General features: G+C 39.6%; 1 protein-coding gene across 1 annotated transcript; it reads left to right on the top strand.

Moving 5' to 3' along the window:
* The first annotated feature begins 2,349 nt into the window (after positions 1 to 2,349).
* Positions 2,350 to 24,024, top strand: STAMBPL1 (STAM binding protein like 1). The gene is made up of 11 exons (XM_082053388.1): positions 2,350 to 2,629; positions 13,732 to 13,926; positions 14,825 to 15,042; positions 16,157 to 16,232; positions 17,743 to 17,838; positions 19,140 to 19,494; positions 20,087 to 20,211; positions 20,662 to 20,799; positions 21,437 to 21,549; positions 23,179 to 23,278; positions 23,755 to 24,024. The coding sequence occupies exons 2-11, from the start codon at positions 13,843 to 13,845 to the stop codon at positions 23,809 to 23,811; spliced, it is 1,362 nt and encodes a 453-aa protein (XP_081909514.1). The 5' UTR covers positions 2,350 to 2,629; positions 13,732 to 13,842; the 3' UTR covers positions 23,812 to 24,024.
* The last annotated feature ends 432 nt before the right edge of the window (positions 24,025 to 24,456 follow it).

Raw genomic sequence — 24,456 nt, 5'->3', positions numbered from 1 at the left:
ATTTCTCAATCAAGACTTGTGGCAAATGAAACCCATTTGATGATAACTTGGGAGATCAACATAGAAGCAAAACATGTTTGTCTCATGCAGAAACACATGCTAAGGAGATGACACACCTTTATCAGCCTGTGGTATCATTGAGAACTGAGCTCACAAATTCTGGAGAGGTTCACAGTCCAAGACCAAGAGGTCGTTAAGCAGCTACTCTCACATCACATTATTTATAAACCCCAGTGTCCTGACCACCCCAGAGAAATCAGAACAGACCTAACCCACCTCCAAAACACAGCAGGGCAGACCTGGCACAAGCACATCAAACATTATACCCAATACAAACACAAGCTCTAGGTCTGAAGGGAAGGGAAGCAGCATCAAGAACTCCAGCTTAGGTAAAGGGGAAGTGAGCGCCTCTTTGACCTGTCTGGCAGCAAAGCCCTTCACTTCTGCTCTCACTCACACTTCTGCAGCACCACTTCACATTCAGACAAGATGCGCTCTATGAATCAGACAACGCTGCACAAAACACAATGGAAGCGAGGGAAAACAAAGAATCACAACACCAAACTCCTCCTACCCTCACCAGTGGTGCCTTTTCCCTGCAGCACCAAGGGCTACCCATGAACTAACTCATTCTCAACTGAAGAAAGCAAAGGACAAACACTGGGGACTGCCCTTTCTGGGAGATGAATGAAGAGGAATCTAGCAGTCCCTCAAAATCTGGTTATGTGGACACAGGTCTGAGTTTAAGCTCACTCAGCTTGGAAGCAGCCACCAAGAGCACTCTATGACATCAAATTCAAACTTCTCTAGAGGGTCTTCCTGTGATGTACAAGAAGAATCAGCCACAGACATACCCTGCAAGAGGTTACAGGGAAGTACTCAGGCCAGTGACCAACACCTCTTGGGAAAGAGCACAGCATGCAGTATTTTCCATACTGAACACCTGAATCCGCCTAACATTCAACTTAACATCACCTCTGACCTAACAGAGTTTTACAAAGGATTGCCAAATTCTCTAATGGAAGACAACAATTTCCAAATACTCACCAGATAGGCTCTTCACTTGCCAGTTTCCTGGAATGAAACATTACCTTATTGTCATCCCTTAAGAACACAGTCTTGGAATGGCCAATGTCTGGACAACTGGAACACCCACTTCTCACACTTCCCCTCAGAAGACTACTAACTACCCGGGCGACATCCTTGCAGCACTGTAAGGGTTCCTTGCACCTTGTTCCAGGATGGGATTAACTCAATAGCCCCACTGAGCACAGATGAACCCCTCCATGGCACAGACTGGAGTCTATTCTACACTTTCAGCCAAAACAGTGAACCACCGGTGTTCTATGAAAAATCCAAGATAACATGATAAGTGTTTGAACAAATAGGATTTTTCTTGCTTGCCCAAATCAGTCCCTCCTGTTCTTAAAGCAAGGACCAAGACCTGTTGCCTCACACCACAGCCACCAGCACCAAGAGTCATACGTCAAGGCTGGAATGCCAAGCAGCCAGAACAGCAATGCACACAATGAAAGGAAGGAGGGGAAATGCTCTTATTATGCCTGGGGGTGCAGGATGAGCTAAATTAAAATATCTTAGACCACATCTATAATTCCATGTCCCAGTTTGGGCCTCAGGAAAGACATCGATACAACCAGTATCTGCTGAGAAAGTTCAGCAGAAGGCCACAAAGAAGGTCATCCAGACTTCTCACAGAGTGACTACTGTGGTGGCTAGACATTCTCAGCAGAGATCTGGGTCAGCCCACAGCACTGCACTGCTCTGCCTCTTCAGAAACCCAGGCCAACAGCCTCTCCTCCTACTGTAACCCCCACCTCCTCTGCTTTAGGGGAGAAAGTCCTCTCCTTTCTTACGATCCCTCTTCCCAGGTATCACAGCCCCATACTAACAACCTCACCTTCATTTAAACCTTCCTCCTCTTCCTCCTTACCCACAGATACCTTCCTCAGCAACAGTGCTGTTTCCCACCAGTTCGCCACATCCCAGGGGCAGATCAGCCCAGGTGAGGCGTGCGTGCCCAACTGTACTCAGGCAGGTACGCACTTAAGCGTTGGCTGGACTGACAGCAGGAACGTAGGAAAGGTGGAGGCGACAAACGCCAGATGAGCAGGGGCCATGCTGCAAATCCCCGCTTAGGGTCCCTGCGCTCGCCCCAGGGAACCCCCCGCTCCGCGTTCGCAGCCGCTTCCCCGCGCCGTCCCGAGCAGCCATTGGGCTGCAACGGCGGCCCCGTACGCGCGGCGGCGCCCGTGGCCGTTGGGCTACAGCGGCGGCGAACGCGCGGAGCGGAGGGGAGCTGCAGGCGGCCACGCCGCTCGCCCCGGCGCCGCGCATGCTCCTCCCTGTGTCCCGCACCGTAACCTGGGCCGACTGCGGCGGCGCAAGGCGTTCGGCTCCTCTCCGCAGCGCCGCCGGCACCTGCCGCCCCACCCCGCCCGCCGCTCCTGCGCAGGGCGCCCAGGGCACCGAGCCCCGGCGGGGCGAGGCCGAGCGGCGGAGGCCCAGGCCGCCCCGCCGCTCCTGCTTCCCCGTCCCGCGGCGGGGTGGGCGCCCTTTGCTTTGTCTCCAGCACCGTCCGCCGGGGCCGCTCACACGGATGCCAGATTCGGTAAGCAGCCGTCGCCTTCCCCGGTCTGGGAAGTGCGGGCAGGGAGCTGGTGGGGCTCTCCCTCCCCGTCTCCATCCCGCTGCCTTGCGCCAATGGTGCCTGCGGACAGAGCGAGAAAGCGGTGGCCCCGTGCCGTGCGCTGCCCCTTCTGGGGCCGGCGAGTCGTTGGAGCCGGGACCGGTACGAGCCCCATCAGCTCCACTGCTTTGGAGAATGTCCCCGGTGCGCGATCGGTCTGGCCCGCCCCCGCCCCGGGCGTCAGGTGTTGCGATCCCGGAGGGCTGTTGAAAATCACCCTCCTCCGGACAGGGCGGAACTTTATCTATGAACAGCCCAGGCGGGGTGCGCGCTGGAGCGAGGAGGAGAGAGGGAGCAGCTCTTGGTGCGTGGATGCAGCGTGGGCATCATGGTGTGACTGGCGACTTCTGGGCGGGCGGGGAGCAGCGAGCCCTGGCTGGGTAAAGCTGCTGATTTCACTGCGTCTACAAAAATAGGTGATTATAACATGGTGGGGAGCAGAGATCGAAATGTTATGGTGTTTCAGAGAGAAATCAAACTTATAACAGTATTCTATTTTTAAGTAGTTTCATATACATGTGAAAGATTATCATAGGAACAGGAAGTGAAAGAATGTAAAATAAAGAAGAAATTGTGTCAGTTGGGCATTTGTAACTCTCTCATAAGCTATTTCTGCTCATGTGACCTGTGTGGGATCTAAGGTGTCCCTCCAGAGAGCACCGAGGAACATAATTCACTTCTCTCATGCATGGATGCACTGTTTTGTTTCAGAACTGTCCTGTTCCAGAACAGTGGCAAAAAGTATTTTCTGGGGGAATTCCTTTTGGTTTGGATTTTTTTTTTTTTTTAATTTAATATGCACATGGTTCTGAATGCTTGTCTGAGAAGTCATGGAAGTTATGGGCAGATAAAAGCCCCACCTTTTACTGAGAATGAAAGTGGTGAGATTATGAGGTCTCGGGTGGACTGTAGCTCCTCAGGCAAACACCAGGTTTGAGAAAGTTCTGTCTTCACAGAAGTGAGTTCTCCTGATAGCATGCTAAAGTGGTAGACTGTCCAAAGCTGTAGTTAACATATATTTGATAAATTGCCTTAGACCATTTTGTCCTAGAAAATGGGATACAGACCTGTAACTTCATTAAATATTCCTAGGAGAATAGGGTCCAGGTTTGTTGTTGCAGATGTTACTGAGGTAACATATTGTGTTACTCTGTAACAGCTGGATTTTCTGACGTTTCTGCCTAGTATATTGCATGTCTAAATGCTCAAGGTATGAATAACAAAGGCCAGCATTGTCAAATCCAGGGTTTCATAGATCATAGGAGAGTGTAGGCAGCGTCATTTCCAAATGCCATATAGTACTGTAGGCACAATTTTATATATATATATATATATATATATAGTATTTTAAATAGCTGTAAGTGAATAGGGGTTGTTTTGTAGTATTATGTTTAAAAATAGTATTCAGTGTCTTGATCAATCCTGCAATAATGTAGAACTGATATTGCCATGGGAATACTGTGAAGGCATTTCTCATGTGGTTTTATGTGCATAAAGTATGCTCAAGGTCAGGCCTTAAGGCATTTCCTGGAAGTTAATAATCAAGCTGAGGAAAAGTATAGCTCAAGGTGAGGGCTGTCATGAAATCTTCAGCTTCTGAGGGAGTAACAAGGTGACTTACGCGTGAAGACACTGAGTAAATGCTGTATAAAAATAAATATTTGATCTCTGTTTGCCGAACTTGTATGCATAGTGAGGTTTTTTTCTGTTCTTATTGGACTCCTGAGATTTTTTTTCTGTATCAAAGGTTACTTTTCCGGTTTGTATTCTGAAACTTAGTTTGCTGCCTTGCAATGAAAGGCTTTGTCTATATAATTCTAATAAAAATGTTACATTTAGATTGCCATGCCACAAAACATATTTTCTGGTCATAGTTTCCATTATAAATAGAAGTCCATGAAAGAAAATTATCTTCCTCGTACAGTTCCTGTTTGTACAGTTCCTGAATGCTCTGTGTGTAGTGGCTTAATATTGTTGTTGCAGAGGCATCACTCTTACAAAAATACAGCATTTTAAATCTTACAGCAATGATGATAGATCATGGTAATGCTGTGAGTCAAGCACCTGCTCAGACACAACCCATTGCCTACCACTTCCTAGTGGCAGTTCTAGATGACTCACCATTCAGCACACAACACAGGGAATTGCATTTAGGGAAGCTGTGGACTCATTACATAGTCACCTAGAAAGTATCTTCCTCTTTTGACATCTCTGAACTACTGTCAAAGGGCCTGCAGAGATGTCTAGCTCTCTTCACTGATATGGAAAGGAGCTTGGATAGGCTGCAAAATCTCATACTGAAGGGAAAAGCAAATGATTTAGAAATAGTCTCAAAGGCAGTCTGCTCATAGCTTCACTGGGCTGAATAGCTGCTTGGCCTGCAAGTGCATAAAATGTTAGCTACAAATCATTGTGCTCAGCTTTGTTATTCTGGATAATTCAGCTGACTTTCAAGCAGCCGTATGAGTTGACTGTGTAACAGTCAGTGCTGCTATAAAATATGTGCTTACCATTGTCAATCTCAGCAAAGGTATGAAAGAGAAATTAAATATTTTAACTATCCAAGTAGAAAAAATGGTCTAAAGCACCCTGTATTCTTCTCATAGATCCAGACATTCCTGTGTTTTTTCCCCCATCTGCTCATAGCATGACACATCCTGAATCATCTAGGATAGGGCAGGAGATCAAAGACTTCATTATTAAATCAGCTAACTGTATTATCTAAATATAAGCATCATACTGCAGAAACATGCCAGATTAACTGGTAGTTATTTGTACTGGTTGACCACACTCCATCCTGTAGGTAATACTGCTATCAGATTTTTACCTGCACTTTGCTTACTTAACCATTAATGTGCAAAATAATCGGAATCTATTGAACTAATGCCCCAAATTATTTTTCCTGGATTTGAGGCCACAGGACAAGCTTCATTCTTTATAGGCACTTTAAGAGATTTCAGATGTACTGTGAATTTGTATGTCAGAAATGTCAATGAAATTTAATTCACCTTTTTTTGTCACCTACTTTATGAACCATAAGAAGAAAGACAGAGTAGGAATTTGACATCAGATAGAAACAAGAACCGATTGTTGCAACCAGTTACCCAATTAACAAGTGTCCTTATTAGAGGTTGTAAAACTAACTAGCAAACATTGCCAGAAAAATCATTACCTTTTATAGAAAGAACGGGAAGGTTCTTAATACTTTTATCCCAGTGGGACTTTTTCTCTGAGAGAAATAGGGCTACAGACAGAAAAATCTATGAAACCTGAGCCTTTGCAAGGAATCATGCTTCTTTTGTTTCTTGTAAGTCTATGAAGTGTTGCAGACCTCTGTGCTGATTATAACCTCTCATTTGTTTCCCTTAGCAACACAGCTTCTTGTCTTCATGGTGGAAGTCAGTTTCATCACTGACATTATGTGTTGCAGGTATCCCTTTTTTCAGTGTTTCAGTTGAATCATTAAATAATAAATTATATAACAGCAGCTATTTCTCTTTATTCTGGTCTCGTCAGGCTTACTGTGCCCTGGTAAACTAATTTTAGATGGGCAATCGTTGTGGATTTCATGAAGGAGGGAAATGGCACTGTTTTTCTACACCACGTCTAGAACATCCTTTTAGTGGGTCACTGGAAAGATGCTGTTCTGTGTTGCATAAGTATATTTCAGTGACTGCCTAAGAAGGCTGCTGCTTGTAATCCAAGACATTCTAACATTGGTGATACTTTATCCATTATATTAAAAAATGCTTTTCTGCTGAAACTGAATGGTGTTACCAAAAAGAGAGGGAAGGACTGTGTTTTGTTTTGACACAAGAAATTACAAGACAAAGAACTGTCGGCAGTCCACAAATCCATGTTTCATTGTTCAATATTTCCAGTCTTTTTTCCAGGACATTGTCTTAAAAGTGACTAATATCTTTGTAGACAGACCATATTAATCAGTCTGGTATCAAGCCATCACCCATGTGTACAGCTCCGATGCATAGTGTTATGTTGTAGTAGCACAAATATACTAGATTTCAAAATAGCCTGCATAAAAATGAATGAGAAAATAGGTGAAGGTCAGAATTCTCCTGTGCTTTGAAGCAATGGGAAGAGCCTGTAGGTTCTACATTCACATTCTCTGTCAGGAGTAAAAGTCAGGTTCTTGCATGTGCCATGTTGGATGCTGTGTGCATGTTGTAGTGGTTTATCAGAGCCTTAGCATATCCAAGAGCAATCTAATTTTATTGATGTCGCTTCTTAATGCAGTAATGTTTGTATCTGTTCCAAAAGAGAAACTGTCCCTAGAAAACAGCCAGTCAGTGATATTTATGTAGCAACATTAACTAACTGCAGTCATCCAAGTATTAGCACAACAATTTTAAGTCTTCAGATAACTTTTCTAACTTTTTTAACTGTAGTAAAACAGACTCTTGTGTCACACACATTTTTCTTTACATGAAAATAAAGCTCAATTTTGTGATGTAAGGTACAGCACTGAGTGGTACAACCATACAGCCAAGACTTGGGTTTGGCAAATCTGTGCATGGAAGATCTCCTCTGCACATGATTTTTCCCCTTCTCTACCCAAGGATGTGAATGTGGTACTGTCTGAATGCCACTGACACTGTCTGCAGAGACCTCTAGGCAGTGTGCTGGGAGGTGACTGGGACTGGTCCTTCACAGTAGGTGAAAAAGAGGATGTAACCTCAACCTGCTTCTATATATGATTGTATAGCCCAGCAGCTGCCCCTGGGAGGAGGGCTTGGCAATGCTGTTTCAATGGATCCATGGAGCTAAGGGTCAGTGTTAAATTATAGACCATTACTGAGACAGTCTTTTCTAGAGCCAAGCTTGGTAGTTTCTACTATGAAGAGCAACTTCTCCAATGAAAGGTGTGGGGTTGTCAGCAAGTGACTCCTTGCAATGTTTATTTTCATTGAAAAGCCTTTCTGTTGTTTTTGGTTGATTAGGGTTTTTTTCTGTGCACAAGAGAATGATCTTGCCGTGACATTCAGTGCTTTGTTGTTGGGTTTTGTTTTTGTTGTTTTGTTTTCAGGAAGGACTACTCTACTATACTAGCTGAATTACTTACTGCAATGGTGAACAGCTGTTTCAAAAAAACGTGTTGACAGATGAACATGCTGTTTCTTTTTGGAGAGAACCAACAGAAGGCAGTTTGCTACTTAGGCTGGGTTTTGGCATATTTTATACCAAACCCAAGTGTGTGTATAGATGATTATGTGCTGTGCCAACACATGGCCTGGCATTTCAAAAAGAGATGAATGAGTTAGGTGCCTGTATTTCTAACCTTTTTTTTCACCAAATTCACCTGAACATCCACTTCAAAGTACAGAAGTACTGGTGTCTGCACCTACTAACATGAAGCAGTTCTTTATCTTCATCTGGCAATCATTGGATATGCATTATTTCAAATTTGTTGGGACAATTTAGGTTCATTATGCATAATTAAAAGGTATGTTTTGTACTTGCTAATTTGTCTGTTTTAGTGAGGCCTGACCCCTTTATGGTTTGAGACACTTTATGCTAGGTTTCTATAATTGCCACACTTCACAATGCACTAAACCAGGGTATTTCTGTTTTAACTTCTTATTACAGTATTGAAGTAAGCTTTATTTCTAGATATACTGTAAGGATCCTGATTTCAATGAACCCAAGTGAATGATTTTGATGGGAACCCCATCTGGGCTTTCATTCCACCAAAATATCAAACAAAAGGGTATTTCTGAAATAATCCACTATCAAAATATATGCAAATAATTAATCATTGCTAATGCCCCAAGTCCCTATTATTTTTAACAGAAGCTAAGCTTTGAATGAAAAATGTGAAAATGTGGAAAATTTTACCAGTGACCTCTTCAATGCAGCTTTCTAGCGAGACCAATAGTCAAAATATTGACAAATGTTGCTGACATGGGTGATGGCATTGTGCTATGACTAATTCTGATGGGATTTTAAAATGTTTCAAAGGGAAACTAATGTTTTCAAGTGATTAATAACAATGTTTCAAAGTAACAAATAACAATGTCTCAAAAAATTATCAAAGCCGCAACCATGTTTCACAGCAGCTGCAACAATGTTTCACAGTGGGTGCTACAATGTTTCCCCATGGTCACAACAATGTTTCTCAGTAAATAGTGTTACAATGTGGAAACTAACGATTAATACTTACTGATCTCAGGCAACTCCTTGTTCATAAATCTAAAAAGGTCATTCAACATTTAAAAGCCTATCTGAAGAACTGAGGAAGGAAAAACAGCCTCGAGATTATGACAATGAGTTGACATTCAGTCCTCGTGCTCTGCAGACAACTCGTTTCTCAGAGGCACTGGTACTCTGAGCCCCTCTTTGAGGCTGTGCCTTCTCTAGAAGGTTTAAGCAACACGACTCCAGCTGGGGTACCACCAATCACTGTGTTCGTACTTTGGCAAAGCATGGTCCTGCTTGGCCTCATTGTCTTTTCTGGTACAGCTGTCTTGCATAGTGAGGTTATATTGGTGAAAGACTTATACTCAACAGACATTTCGGAGCCTGGCATAAGGGTGCATAGACTGACACAAGCTCTTTCTGCCCAGACTGTGATCTGGCTCCACGCAAGGCATTACAAACACAAACTGTGTAACTTGAATAGTTCATACTGCACTCGAGCTAATAAGCCTTGATGTACAGCCATGAGCACCAGCTTTCCCTTCTTCACAGAGCACAGTCATGTAGTTTGCAAACTTAGCTGGGTCATGGCTCTCAGACTCTGAACACAGGCAGAGGGGCTCTTCTTTGTCCACATCCATCCATCCTGGCAATTGTTTGAAACATACCAACATGTAGTGAACTATGAAGACATTGTAGAATTTCTGATTAATTGTGATATCATACCTCTCAGAAAACCAAGAGAGTTGGTGTATGCATTCTCCAAATCTTCTCATGCCATCTCTGTCTAATTAGCCTACTCTTGAGGTACTTGATATATCCTAATATACATATTCTATCTTCATGTACTACTATTTGCATATACTTTTAAGTTAAGATTGCTCTCTCTGCTATTGACTTCCCTGGTACTTGTACCATGCTTGTTAGCCTGAACAGAAAGAATGACTGTCAATGCCACTTAAAATGCTGATTTTTCTCACTTTGCTCCATTTCTGTGGCTGAAGGCCTTTGATTTAATAAAGCTGGATTTTACAAAAGGATTAATAAATAGTATAATAAGCTCAATGATACAGAAAAACAGGTGGGTTTTGAGGAAAAAATTGGATCTGGTGAGTAGTGCCACTACCAATGAAATAAAGTTTCCTAACTGTTGAATTGATGTTAAATTCTTATATTCCGATAACAACTCTTAGAAATTTCATCATTAGAAAAAGCTTGATTTGCATGCCAAATGTTCAGATATTTATTCTTAGTCAAATGTTACCTAAGTCCATCTAAGTTAGTTGGAATGCCTGAAATTGTAAAGCAGAAAAATGAATCTTTACTCTTGGAATTTAGAGCACTTTACACTCTAATAGACTAAGATAGCTCCAAGCTAGCATCGCTACTTCTCCCCTGTGGTTGGGGTTGGAGTGTAGTTTACTGTATTAGCATAACTATTTTGTGTGTTTGAATATAATTAGTTTCAGTTACACAGAGAGGTTTGATATTTGAATTTCTCTTTGCTCTTGTAGAGCAAAATATAAGAGTATTTCCAGAAGGCAAAATGTCACTCATCTGGACTGCACAATTCTTACAGGCACTGCACAAGCTCTTAGAGTACATTTTTCAGAGCCGGCTCATATCAATCTAGGACAGCACTGCCTTGGAAAGGGCCCAGTCTGTCTGTTTTGCTAGCTTCATGTTTATGCCTCTTCCCTCACATTTTGAGTTTGAGAAGGAAGTAATTAATTTTAAAAGTCCATTTGATTTTAATTTGGATGACCTACAACCAACCTTGAAGTCACTGGTGTCAACAAAATGGAAGTGTGAAGAAGGATGGTGGGAGTGAGGGGAGCCCCTGGGCAGTATCATGGCCTTTGAGCAGCTGAAGGTGATTATGAAGGATCACTATGCAGAGAGGCATTCCAGGGAACTGGCAGACATGACTCTGGTGGTGTTTTTAGTAAAGCTTGACTTTCTGCATTTTAATAATTTATAATTCTAGCCAGTGTGTCCACATGTTAAGGATAATATATTGGAGTGCAGTCATAAGACAGATTACCTTCTTTTTAGGATTTTTTTTCTTAATTATACTGCCACCTATAATAGCTAATATATTTGAGCCTTAACAGACATTTTTGTAAAGGTGATACAAATTCATCCTAGTAGTTCTTCTTTATTTGTAGTGTCTGGTTTTTAATGTGACCCTGAAGGCAAATTTTAAAAGTCTGTTTCCTCTTTTATTTGCAGCAATTCTTCTGCTAAGCTCTTGCACTGTGACTTGACTTGTGCTCTCTGCAGAGCTGCTTCATCCTTGCAAAGCTCTGACACAATTTTGAGGAAGTGTGAGTTTCTTCTGTTACCAGATGTCTCCTCTTTAAAATACCTAGTATCACAGTTTTTGTTTATTTTTAATGCTTTGTCAGGTTAAAAAAAAAATCACCAAATTAACTTATAACTTAAATATTCTTAGATGCAATCAAGATGAGAAATCTTTGCAAGTAAAGAGTTCCACGATGTTTCCCTGTGCCAGTTCTACAGGCTTCTTTAACAAAGACCTCTTTGGGAATACTGGCCCACATAAAAAACTGAACACCATTTAGTGACTTTTTTGTTTCCCACTTGCTGCACTAACATTTTTCTGCTTGCCTACTAGCTAGGCTGGAAGATTTTCAAGGTGTGGTAATAGCTGAAAGAACCATATGATCCATATTACTTGTCCTCCCTAGGGAAGCATCTGAAGAGCATTATTTTAAAGGTCCATTTCCTCACTAGATTTTAGAGAAAGTCCATAAGTGCGAAAGTGTTTGAAAAGCAGTTTTCTTGCTCAAAAGTTCCTAACTGAAATAGGGAATTGCATAGAAATACATTCCTGCACCTTTTACTTTTGAACAATATTTTTTTAATAAAATCAGTTTGTCATACTTGGATGAATACTTGAGACCAAAACCAACCTGTCATTCAGCTATTGTAGATCTCCAAGTTGCTTCTAGGAGAAATCACAAGTGACAGATAAATGAGTGAATAAATGGTTTTAAAATATATACTCTTTTTATTTCTTTATTTTTTTCCTTTTTTTTTTAAATCATTATTCCTGAGTCACATAGAGCATATGAAGTCTTTTTAAATTGAAGATTTTATTTCTGCTTAGAATATGAGCTGCAGGGGCAGAAGTCTAACAGGAGTTCTGCCAAGCTTTTAGTCCTCTCTTTTCATAGTCTGCCACATCTACAGCAGTCCAGCTTAAGAAGGGTTTCGGGTGGAACTAGCCATAAGGAAGTATGTTTCTTCGAGTAGGCTAAAGCCAAAATATTTCATTATTTCAGTCCCATGGGGCCTTTCTATGGTTCATGAATAGGCACTGAATAGTCTTTCCTGCCAAGCTGATCTTACACCAGAGATCCATGTCTATAAAATTAAGCTGTTTGGAGAACTGTTTCCATTAGCACTGCAGCCACAACTAATGTTGATGTCTTAGGTATATAAGCCATGCTCCATTTTTTGTCACAAATTGTGCAAGCATTTTGAATACCTTAATTTGAAAAAAGCAGGTCTTGAAATTGAATTTACAGACCTGTGATGTATCTCATGATGATTTAAAAAAAAAAAAAAAACAAAAAAAAACCAAAAAAACAAACAAACAAAAAAAACAAACCTTGAAGATGGAAAACATGGGTATAAAATCAAGCAAGAATGTATTCATTGAGTTTGGGAGGTCATATATAAAAGCAGGGTAAGATTGAATTAATAAGGTGGAATGGGTGTGCAGGTAAGGGCTTTTACAAATAAAATTGGATGATTCTGATTATTTTAAAGAAAGTATCACTTAAATGAATTTAATGTCTCCTGTAATACTTGCATTAATTGTTAAAATTAAAGACTGATCTAACAGATACTCTTAGTTTTTGGAAAAAAATGAGGAAGATCCAGATACAGAAATCAATACTCAAGAAATGCAGCTGGCTATAAACACAGTAGAGTTGTTTTCCTCTAAGCCAGAGTCCTCTGGCCTCTAGAGAGAGGTGTGCTGAGAAAATATCTTTGCTGAACCCACCCTTTATGCTTTTACAAAAGTGTAAATCATATTTATTGCAATAGATGAAGTGCCTTCAGCCTTCAAGATCAAATCTCTTTAGACTGAGTGCACAGAAGCGATAAACCACATTAGGACCTTCGTTTTCATACTTCTAGTGTAATTTAAATAATTCATTTCCCTTTCAGGAGTTCGTTGGGATTTTTTTGGCTGATGACCACAACAAGTCTAAGTATTTGTCTGTACTCTTTCAGAGCTGTGCAAGAAACAATTACTGTCAGTTGATTCATCAGAGTTCATTGTATGTTGTGTGTTGTTGAAATCAGCAAGCTGTGTGGGTGGGACATGTGGTGCTTGAAATATTTTCTCTGCTTTATGTTACTGATGTGAGTTTGTGTACAAAGCTTTATTTCTAATTATAGGCTTAGCGGGAAGAACTATGCCAGATTCACAGTGTTTATAAGAATGTTAATCAAAGTGCTCAAAATGCTCAAGTAAACACAGACTCTGTGGTTAGTCTTTGACCTGAGTTTTTCACTTACTGCTTGAAAGTGTTGGGTGGTTTGTTTGGGGGTTTGCTGTTGTTCTTGGGTTGTTTGTTTAAGTTGTTGTAAAAATAATTTGTTATATTGTGTTATAGTCCACTGTGATAAAATTAGAACAGGCCAGCTAGTCCACAACTGTCCTGCAAGCCCCCATGCATTTCTGTTTTAGATTTTAGATGCCTGGTAAATTTTAGATTCTTATGAAATAAGCAAGTATTGTGATACTGAAGTAATGAGCAGGTGCAGGCATGCAAATTTACATGGCATTTGAATGTATTTCTAATCTGGATGATTTGTCATATTTTTTCCAGCACACAACCACAACTAACGTGTCTGTGTTCAAGTTTCCCCTGGGCTAATAATCCCTGAGACAGCTGGCTGCCAATCTTGAGCACTGGATTGATACTGCCCTTTGCATTCAGATGGAGACTTTGGAGGAAAAGAACAATCTCCCTGGTTTGCAGACAGAGAACAACATGGAACAACCATTTACTGTCAGCTCATTGGTATGTATTTCAAATAAATGCTTTAGTGGCTTAGCACCTTCTCATTCAAATAGGAAACAATTTAAGAGAGCTGTTTAGCAGTGCTCGATGTCAGCTACAAGGGCCTTTTCCTGCAGTTGCCAGTTCCTCACAAGTTCTGCCTGGCAGTTTAATTGGAATTTAATTTTTTTCTATATACATATTTATGGGGTTTTAATTTGTTTTGGTGTTTTTAAGAAGTTGAAATGAACATTTTGAATAGAAAGAGTAAAAAATTTAATCAAAGTAAGAGGAAACAACTTGCAGTAACCACTTATTTAGCCTTTAACGGGGAGGTAATGTTTATAATCAGCAGCTATGCTGCTACTTCAGTAGAGTTAGTTCTAACTCAGGCTTTATCTGCCTCATTTGAAACTGGAAATGAACATTTGAAGTGAACTGTTGACTGTCCAGGGGAACTTATTGGTTTTTGTTAGGTGAACTCTACCCTGTACTCGTACGCTATATATCATGTAATATGGGTCCGAGTATTCAGACCCTCCACCAAATTATTGCAGTAACTTAAGGCAAAACCTTATAGAATTTCATGTGTGGGGGATTCTAAAGAGAAGATACTTTGTGTTGCCTCTGGTTGTTTCTACAGATATTTACTTAATTTTATCTTAATATTTTTTTCTGCCTTTTTTTTGTATTTGAAGATTTGAGGAGGGGGTTAAGATCACTTCTTATTTGTAATTGCAATCAATTTATTTGCAATTGAGAAACATGTTGGAATGTTTCAGCTGTGGCTAGCAGTGGGGAAATCAATGCCTATTTTGAGAAAAGAGATGATTTCCCTTGAGTTTCTTGAATGAGATCACTTACTGAAAGTGAAACATAATAGCTAGTTCTCTTTGCTAATCTCTCTGTTCTTTTTCAGAGAAAGCTAGTAGCTATTCCTGACCATACAGACATCTCTGTGACCCCAGAAGAGAGAGTACGTGCCTTAAGCAAACTTGGCAGCAATATCACAATCAATGAAGATATCACTCCGCGTCGTTATTTTAGATCTGGAGTAGAGATGGAGCGAATGGCGTCAGTTTATATGGAGGAGGGGAACCTGGAGAATGCGTTTGTTTTCTATAATAAGTTCATAACGTAAGAAACCATTTGTAGTCATTACTGAGTAAACTGAAATGAAAAGTTGCAGTGAAAACAGGGCACCCCTTTAGATTACGAGAAAAATGTTTAGTGTGTTCTTGCAGAATAGCTTTGATCTTTGGAGATCTTTACTCTAGCCACAGTCTTTGTTAGGATTTCATCTCAGCTGTTAGTACAGTAGTCCTATCCATCTATTAATGCCAGGTGTGAACTAACCTAATATAGAGAGCTTGAAGCTGACCATACTGCACTAGCCTGTGAGCACTGTTTCTCACAGATTATTCTGTATCTATCATCATGTTGGTTAAATACAGTTCATGGCTTAAAAAGCAGTGTTTAGATAAGAATTCTGAGCATTTAATAGTTACACCCTATGAACTCTGCTGATGTTAAAGATGGTAGTGTTGCACAGCACTTTAAAAAACATGAAAAGATAGATTTTTGCCTCTTTTTACTTCTCCAAAAGGATTAAGCATAATTTATCTCTTCTTACAGGAGTAAATGTAAAATCCATGATATGGATTGCATTTATAGTCTCTCTATAAAAAGAGAGACTGGAAGGTGTACATTGCACAAATTGCTGGAAGAATGATAGCAATTGTGTGTTCCAAACTCTTTGCAGCTGAGTGTTGCCATAATTTAGATGACTGAGTAGGTTAATACTGCAGTTAGCTGTGCAGCTTGGTCTGCCTTAACGGTAGTCAGTGCTGCATTCTGGACTTCCCATTCAAGATTCAGCATTTCAGCTAAGGACAGATCAAGACAGTAGAAACAGGAATTGTTAACACTGGCTAGGATGGAAGGTGCTTTTGAGGGCTGTGTTTAGGTGCTGGCTGCTAGTTTAGTCCTCTTTTCAATGCAACCCTCTAATAATGAAAGCCAAAATATATTCAGATGTAGAAGATAATCTCCCTTCATTACCCTATGTGTTCCACACAAATCTATACAAGAATTTAAGTGTTATCTTAAACAAATGTGCAAAACTGTGCTCCAAGTCATCTGGAATCCAGTGTTTAATAGTTATGTGAAACTGATCTTTCTGTCAACATAAAAGCTATTGTGGATATTCCTCTGGCTACCGAGGTGAACACATGCATGTTTAATTTTCTAGGTTGTTTGTAGAAAAGCTGCCCAGTCACCGAGACTATCACCAATGTGCAGTGCCAGAAAAACAAGATATTATCAAGGTAGGGTTATGGTTTCCTGGCCTTTAAGAAATGTTTCCCCCAGAGTCCCTCCATTCTTTCCTAGCACTCCTTTTCCTCCAGTACACATATAGCCCATGGCAGCCAGCACAGCTTGAATTTCTGATACGTTTCTCCACTAGTCATTCATGTTTTATTTTGGTTTAATAACTTGATCATTACAGGAAATTAAATTATCATTCTAAAAAGTGAACTTGAACTGTCTCTGAATAAGTTGGTAAATGGTTGGAAACCTGGGTATATCTATTTCTGAAAGTTTACATGTTAAAAATACACTGTTTTAACAGTACTTAGAATTTTATTCTGGTCCCAATTATCTGAGTGGCTGAGGGTCCAAACTGACTACTGCAAACAGAGGGAGAGAGAGATGTGTGGCATTACTGGTGTCTGTGCAGTATTTGCTTACCCTGTTAAATAATCAATGTATATTTTTGGTGTCTTTATTACCAAATAAGTATTTGCTTAGTTTTTACCAGATTTTTTTCCTCCATTTGTATACAAAATAGTTTTGGTTTCGGGGTTTTTTTGAGTTTTTTTGGGGGTGGTGATGGTGTTGTTTTTCCTAAAAGAGAAATTTCAAATACAGCCTTATACTGAGCTTAAAACATCTGGAATTGCCTAATGACAGTTGTTAAAATAAGCTTAAGTGTATCTTGCTTCATGCTTCCATATTTGCAGCTTTCTTTACTGTTAAAGCTGAATAATGTTATATACAAAGCCAAAATCCTTCATGTCAATTTTTTTACTATGGCCCACAATCTAGGAAACATCTGTGTTGAGAAAGGGTATCTAACATGCTCTCTCCTGTGGCACTCAGTAGGATTAAGCACATGGTCTCTTTCCTTGCTTTGCCTGTGGCCTCTAAATTGTTTTGTAGTAGCCTCTGCATCAGTAGAAAACATTTGGCATTGTTTTTGTTTTACAAAAATATTTTGTCTGCAGGGCTGTCACAGGAAGCTGCATGTGTAGCTCTCCCTGCAAATAAATACTTTTTCCCACCTGGAAGTGGGTGTATTCAGTCATATTTCTGTTCAGAGAGTCCCAGAAAAAAATGTGATGAGCCAACCTGAAACACTGAAAGTTGGACCACTCTTTTTGAAATAAATTACACCAACAATAAAAATGTTAGTCATCGCACACCTATTAAACAAAACACAGATAACAGGTTGCTGGAAAAATGACTAATATTTCCTTGAGATATGAAGTATTCATGTCACTCCTTTCACTGACATAAATTTATAGAGCTTTATTGAAATCAGTGTACTATAAAAGTTGATGTGTACTATAAGTTGATGTGTACTATATTATTGAAATCAGTGTACTATAAGCTGATGATTTAGTGTATATTTCTTTCATTTCTGGGAGAAGAGCAGTATTCTTGTTGTTGTTGTTTTGTATTTTTTGAAATCTCTACTAGAGTTGAATTTGTTTTCTAGGTGATCTTATAGAAAGTGTAAAATAAACTTATCTATCTTCCTCCCCCACCCCAAAGAAATTGAAGGAGGTTGCATTTCCACGGACTGATGAGTTGAAAAGAGATCTTTTAAAAAAATATAACTTAGAATATCAAGAATACTTGCAAAACAAAGTAAGTTTTATATGGTTATTAAATCTTTGATATGAATATTTTTTCTGTCATATAAGTCATCTTAAAAATTAAGCAGTAAAATGCCAGTTCTACAAGAATGTAATCATTTCATGGACTGCTTAGGGTGACTTTTCACTTCCTCTCAGAATCTAATTGGTTGGTCATTTGAAAATAAGTAATGCAAGTATGTGTTTGGAAATACAAGTGCTGTGATATTTAGATAACAGCCTATGAATATCTGAGTAGTCTTGCGTACACTCCAATTTTGTTTTATAAAGAGGATAATGTTCAGACACTTAGATGAGTATGTGGAAAAAGTCTCTTGGCTCCGAATGTGCTTCAGCTTGAATTTATCCTGTTTGTGCCTCCAAGTTACTCTAAGTACTTCCATCTTGTGTATTGAGATCACTGAAAACAGGATCTGTAGTGTTAAAAACTTGTTTTGGAAAAAAACATCTGAGAAAAATACACCTTTTTCTTTCCTTCCCTTAAATTTAACCTAGGGAATCATGGGGAGGTAAAAATCAAAATGCACTCCATGCTCTCCGTATTCCTGTCACCGAGTGGTTTGAGGCTCTCTTTCCTGCTCTATCTTGTTTATGACATTTAAGAAATTACTTTGCTCTGCTTTTTTTTCATTTGCTTCTGGAGATTCTTGATGGTCTCCTTTAAAAGGAAGCAGGGAGGGCTGTCAAAACCTCATGTTTCCCATGCAGTTTGGGGAACAGCAGCTGGCTGGGTGGCAAAGGCGCATAGACCAGAGTGGAGAGGGCACCTCATGTGTCTGGGGCTGGGGACACACTGCACCAAAGCCAGCTTAAGCAACCCAGGGAAAGCTGAGGAAAGAAAGTAGCAGAAAGTTGACAAACCTATCCAAACAGCAGCAACAAGCAACAAATCCAGATAACAAAATGAATTGTGAAATCTACCCAGAAAACCCATGTACTCATGGATCTGTTGTTGCACTGAAAATTGCAAGGGCTTACACTTGTGTCTAGTTTCTTTACCATCCATGTTCTGCAAAGTCTTTTTCTAATGATTTTATTATAATGGGCAAATGAGGCCAGTGTTATCACTACCAAAGTAAAACAGAACACCACAAGTATGCAGATTGAAATTCCTTACTTACTGTGTTTCCTTCCATATCATACTGCTTTTGGGGATACAGTTGTATTTGCTGGTTCAGCAAATAGGTCCTAATAGACTTACTTTTTAATGACAGGATTACTTTGCTGCTTTCTCCTCATTTTTTGTAGATTTTTTAGTGTTCTGAGGATGTCTTTATTTTGCATGTTTTCCAGAACAAATGTAAAACTGAATTTCTGAAGAAATTAGAACATCAAAAGCTAATAGAGGCAGAGAAGAAACGAATTGCACATATGCGTCAACAGCAGCTTGAATCAGAACAGTTTCAATTCTTTGAGGATCAACTTAAGAAGCAAGAACTAGCCCGAGATCAGAAAACCAAAGAGAGCATGGTTATGTCTGAACAGATAGATGGAAATATGCTATCTTGTATTTCTGTACCAGATAACAGTCCCTTATCTACTGCACTGCTTGAGAAAAAAGAGAGGAGTGACACATCTGGCTGCACTGGACATTCACCTCCAGTAAACCAGGTCTTAAAGCCAGAGGCTACTCTAAGTGCTGTTCAGAGTAAGTTCATAGATTGATTATTTTTTTTTTTCTTTAATCTGCTTCTTTGCTAGTTATAGCAGCCCATATATCACGTATGCATATGAATTTGTTCACTGTGAGTGTGTCTGTAATGAATCAGGCATGAACATGTTGACATACACACAACAGTTCATATATTTTCTCCATTTTAAGAGAGGAGATTAGCTATACAGTCTCACATCTTCCAGTTGAGTGCCAGTAGCTGGATCTAGAGTTTGAGCCTCGGTGTCTGAATTTTGCCATGGATTTCAAAGGAACAGAAGCAGAACCTGTGGTGGTTCACCCTGGAAAGCCCTGGCCTGGGAAATGGTATCTGCTCACTCTCTCCCCAGGGGTAGGTTTGTGAGCTTGTCTTGTGGGCTGGTGACTTCAATTTAAGGTGAAGCACTTGTGCTGGAGATTTAGTCTCATTAGAAATCTGTAATGTCATAAGCATAATTCTTTAACTTTTAATGATTTCCTGTAACCGTGCATATTTCCTTATTTTAGGAAACTTCACTGTGCAAATGACTTCTTGTCTCTCTCTCTCTCTTTGTTTTGTTTTGTTTTATTTTGTTGTTGTTCTTGTTAGCTCAATTAGCCGAAGCACTCAGAGGAGTCATTTTGCCCAGGGATCTCTGTCACGAATTTCTGCTGCTAGCAGAGGCAAATACAGTAAGAGGAATAGAGACATGTGGAATTCTCTGTGGAAAACTGGTACAGTTTAACTCTCACATTTGTATGGGGAAAATATATTCAATAGTGAAGTATTTTCCTGTAACATATTGACTTCAGAGCAAAAGCAGATCTAAACAATTAGTCTTTAATGTAATTAACTTCATATTTTAACCTGAGTGGTCACTTCAGCAGTGTGGGCTTGCCTTATTGGGGAAACATCTGATCAAAATACACTGCTGTTGTTATAAAATGTAGCAAGTTTTTCAGCACGCTGTACAATACAGGCTTTTTCAAGTACTTTCTCTGGCATTCATCTAAGGTAAGCGAGGTTTAGTCACAGGACAATGAAATATAAAGACTGTTAGAATCTACTGGAGTCATCAAATTCATAATGGCTGTCCTGCTGATGGGCTGACATCTTTCAGATTCTGATTGAGTATTTATTCATTAGTTAATTTGTTCCACTGTATGTCAACGTTTGTTTTACAGACACATAATGAATTTACTATTACCCACGTAATAGTGCCAAAGCAATCTTCAGGACCAGACTACTGCGACATGGAGAATGTGGAAGAATTATTTGGTATTCAGGATCAGTACAATCTCCTCACTTTGGGTTGGATCCATGTACGTATGACTCAGATTCTGGCTTTTCTCTATCAACTCTATACACTATGTGGAAAAAAAAAAAAATGGAATAACAAACTAAAGAAATAACTGGAACAATCCAAATTAATTTGCTCACTTATTCTAATTGTAGTGATGTAAATGAGTGCTAATGTTCTCCCATAGATGAGTATTTCTTAATGAAGTTGAGGCATCCTGTTGACACAATGGACCTGCTTTTGCCAGTGTAACTTTCGTTTATGTTTATTTAGGTGTATTTTATTATTTTTATTGTTTTCTTCTGCTATATTCAAAATTGCAGGGAGGATATTGTGTCGTTTAAACTTTATACTAATTTCACTCTTAGGGATTTTGCACAGTCAAGTCATTTCCCTTTGTCTTGTGCTTTCTCATTACACCCTTTTCCCTCCCATGATCAGAAAATTGCCTGTACATCTGGTTGTTAATGTGCCTCCATAAACATCATACAGAAAAGCCACCCTAACAATGCAGAATCTGGGTTAATACAAACTTAAGAAACCAACCTGGGGAAATACTGATACTTTCATTTGTTACAAATTATTGTTCCTTGAATGTATGTGGACCTTGATTTCTAAGAAATATTTCATGATGTTGAGTTTTCCCTTTCTTTTTGTAGACACATCCAACACAAACTGCATTCTTATCCAGTGTTGATCTTCATACTCATTGTTCTTATCAGCTAATGTTGCCAGAGGCCATTGCAATTGTTTGTTCACCAAAGCATAATGAGTGAGTTCTGATTTTTCTAAGTAATATTTAGATATTTTCCCCTGCTCCTTATCTTAAAATTTGATCAAATGTGAACAGCACATGTCAGCTGGGATGCAAGGCAGGAATGTTATATTGTGAGTTTGTTTTCTTTAAGTTGTTTAGACTTACATTCCAGTCAGTCTATATGCACAGTATTGTTTCTGGCTTCTGGCTTCTCCCTCCTAGCCCCAGGTTTTAAAGTTTGTTTTTATACCCTGCTCATCTGATAACTAATGACAGGAGCTGTTCTCCTGGAGACCTCATCGCCAGTGCCCTGCCACAGACCTATCCTTATTCTGTCTGATGAAGGAAGTGAAGGGATTACATATATTTCTCTATGATTATAAGAAAATTGCAGTTTGGGGAGTAGAGGGATAAAGATCACTTTTTGATAATAGCATCCTAATTTTGTATTTCATTAAAAACAAGCAGTAAGTATCTGGAAAAATGTGGAACTGTGTAACAATTAATATGAAGGTTTGTGATGGAACAGGCTGCCCAGAGAGGGTGTGAAGTCTACATCCTTAGAGCTGTTCAAAACCTGGCTGGACATGATCCTAGGCACCCTGCTCAAAATTATTCTGCTGTAGCAGAGAGGGTTGGACTTAGAAAAATTTTCACAAGTTTCTTCCAACCTTTGTTTTGTAACTCTGCTTTTTTGTGCTTGGATTTTCAAGGCCACAGGGCACATTTCTGTAGCCTTTCGTCCTGTCTTTCTGCCCCCATAGATGACATCTATGAATCCTGTTCTGGTTATAACTTCAGAGCTGTAAATACAGATTGAATGGCAACCACACAAGCACTAGGCTTTGCAACCCTGAGAAGGTCTGCATACCCTTTCAAACCACAGGTCTTCCAAACTTCTTTCACAGTTTACGCTGATACCGTGTAACCAGTTCTAAACTGTTACTCCTATCTGTAACATTTATTAATCGGGTGCTGTCCTGCAGTTATTAGCTATTAATGTTCTTTACAGAAGGGTGGATTTTCTAGTGTTTTATTCAATACTCAGAGTGTTAGCTCATATATATGCAGCAGTGCATTATCTAGTGCTTTGTATTACTTCATTACCTACAAGAGTGTGGAGGGTATTTACTCTTATTAGTCATTTAACAGCTAGCTTAAAGGCTGTTGTCTTTTAAGTTGCCCCTCTAGAGTTCAAGTGACTGAAATGCAAGCCAGAACACCTACGTTTCTGTTTTGTATCTGTTCCTGTGTGAACTAGCCCCAGTCCCCTCCTGCACTAACCTGCCTAATGGGAACAACACCAGTACCGTGTTTGGGGTTTTGTTGTTGTGGTTTTTGGTTTTGTTGGGTTTTGTTGTTGCTTTTGTGGGGGATTTTTTGTGTGTTTTTGTTGTTGCTGTTGTTGTTTTGGTTTCTTGATTTGGTTTGTTTTTTTCTTCCCCTCTCCTTCCCCTCATCATCCCTTCTTTTGCATGAATACAACTCCCCTTGTTTTCAAATACCTTTAAGAATCCAACTCAGCCTTGTTTCTGTGTATCAAAGGTTACTGAGTACCGTTCTGTTGTCCTGTTAAGTTAAGCAATTTGTAGTAAAACCTTGGATTTGCAGTATGTGACAAGAGTTTTATTTTTTGCTTTCCAGCACTGGCATCTTCAGACTTACTACTGCTGGCATGCTAGAAGTTTCTGCTTGTAAAAAGAAGGGATTTCATCCACATACAAAGGATCCTAGGTTATTTAATGTAAGTATATAATCCAACATGGTTTTGACTATTCAAATTCTTGCCTGTGGTTCTGCTGCAAGCAGAAATTATACATGCTTCAGATCAGATTTCTTTATAATTTTTTCCCCCATGTTAATAATTCATTACCTTTGCTTCACTGACCAAGGTAGACACCAAGAGTCTATTTAAGCAGTCAATAGAAAGCATGAGAAGAGTGTTACACACTGCCATTCAAGTGGTGGCTAACCAGGGGCAGTTGCCATCAGTCACCACTTCTACCTGCTTTCAGAAGAAGCAAAAGCCACAGTTTCAAATGGGAGTTATTCCTGAGCTCTTCAGTTTTTAAACAAATAATACAGTTGTGGAGGTGAATCAAAGTTGGATAGACAGGCATAGCATCAAACAGGCTCAGAAAATTAAAAGGAAACAATTGCCCTCATATGCTAAATTACTGAAACTGATTTCTGTGAGTAACGCGTTGACTTCTTCTGCAGCTATGTACCCACGTGGTCGGGAAAGACATAAAGATAATTGTGCTGGATCTGAGGTGATATGGATGGATTATAGTGATGTTACTCTACAGATGACCAAAACAGAAAAATGGATTCCCGGTTTTCCTACATTTTCAGAAATGACTTTTATATTTATACATTTTAGATTGAATGGTTTGATATTTATTGTTCTAGCCTGTTTTGGAGTTATTTTGTTGCTCTGTCAAGGTGGAGTTCAGTGGCATTACCCCTGAATTTGTAAACAAACATCACCTATAAAACACAACAATAAAATGTACTTCAAACAACAGTAGTTGTGAAATAAGTAATGTTTCTTTTGTCACTTGTTGGCATTAATCGCTTTCTTAGAATTAGGGAGTTTTAACAGCAGTTGGCTTTTTTTGACTTCTGGCTATATACATCTCTTCACTGCTTCAGTGAATTTATGTTATATGTAGTAGAGGCAAATACATCAGTTTGGGTGTTGCTGTTTTGTTGGAGTTTTTCTTATCCTTTTCCCCATTCCACCCCTGTATATCTCAAGTTCTGACTAAGTTACTGAGCAAGAAAAAGGAAAACTCAAATCCTTACCTGAGAACTGCCCCTCATAGCAGAGATGCATCAGAGTGTCTTGGATAAATGTGTCTTCTCCAGCAACCCTCTAGTAGAAACTTGTATTTGAAATCAAGTTCTTATCCTGAAAGA

Source organism: Streptopelia decaocto (genome assembly GCF_964273445.1).
Source record: "Streptopelia decaocto genome assembly, chromosome: 5".
Taxonomy (NCBI): Eukaryota; Metazoa; Chordata; class Aves; order Columbiformes; family Columbidae; genus Streptopelia; species Streptopelia decaocto.
The sequence above is the reverse complement of the archived record's forward strand: the minus strand, read 5'-3'. Positions and strand labels throughout refer to the sequence as shown.

Bases quoted from the DNA above. Each gene is read 5' to 3' on its own strand.
- STAMBPL1 (XM_082053388.1), top strand. From the start codon at position 13,843: ATGGAGACTTTGGAGGAAAAGAACAATCTCCCTGGTTTGCAGACAGAG. The intron at 17,839-19,139 runs GTAAGTTTTATA...CATGTTTTCCAG, and splicing joins AAGAATACTTGCAAAACAAA to AACAAATGTAAAACTGAATT. The intron at 19,495-20,086 runs GTAAGTTCATAG...TGTTCTTGTTAG, and splicing joins TACTCTAAGTGCTGTTCAGA to CTCAATTAGCCGAAGCACTC.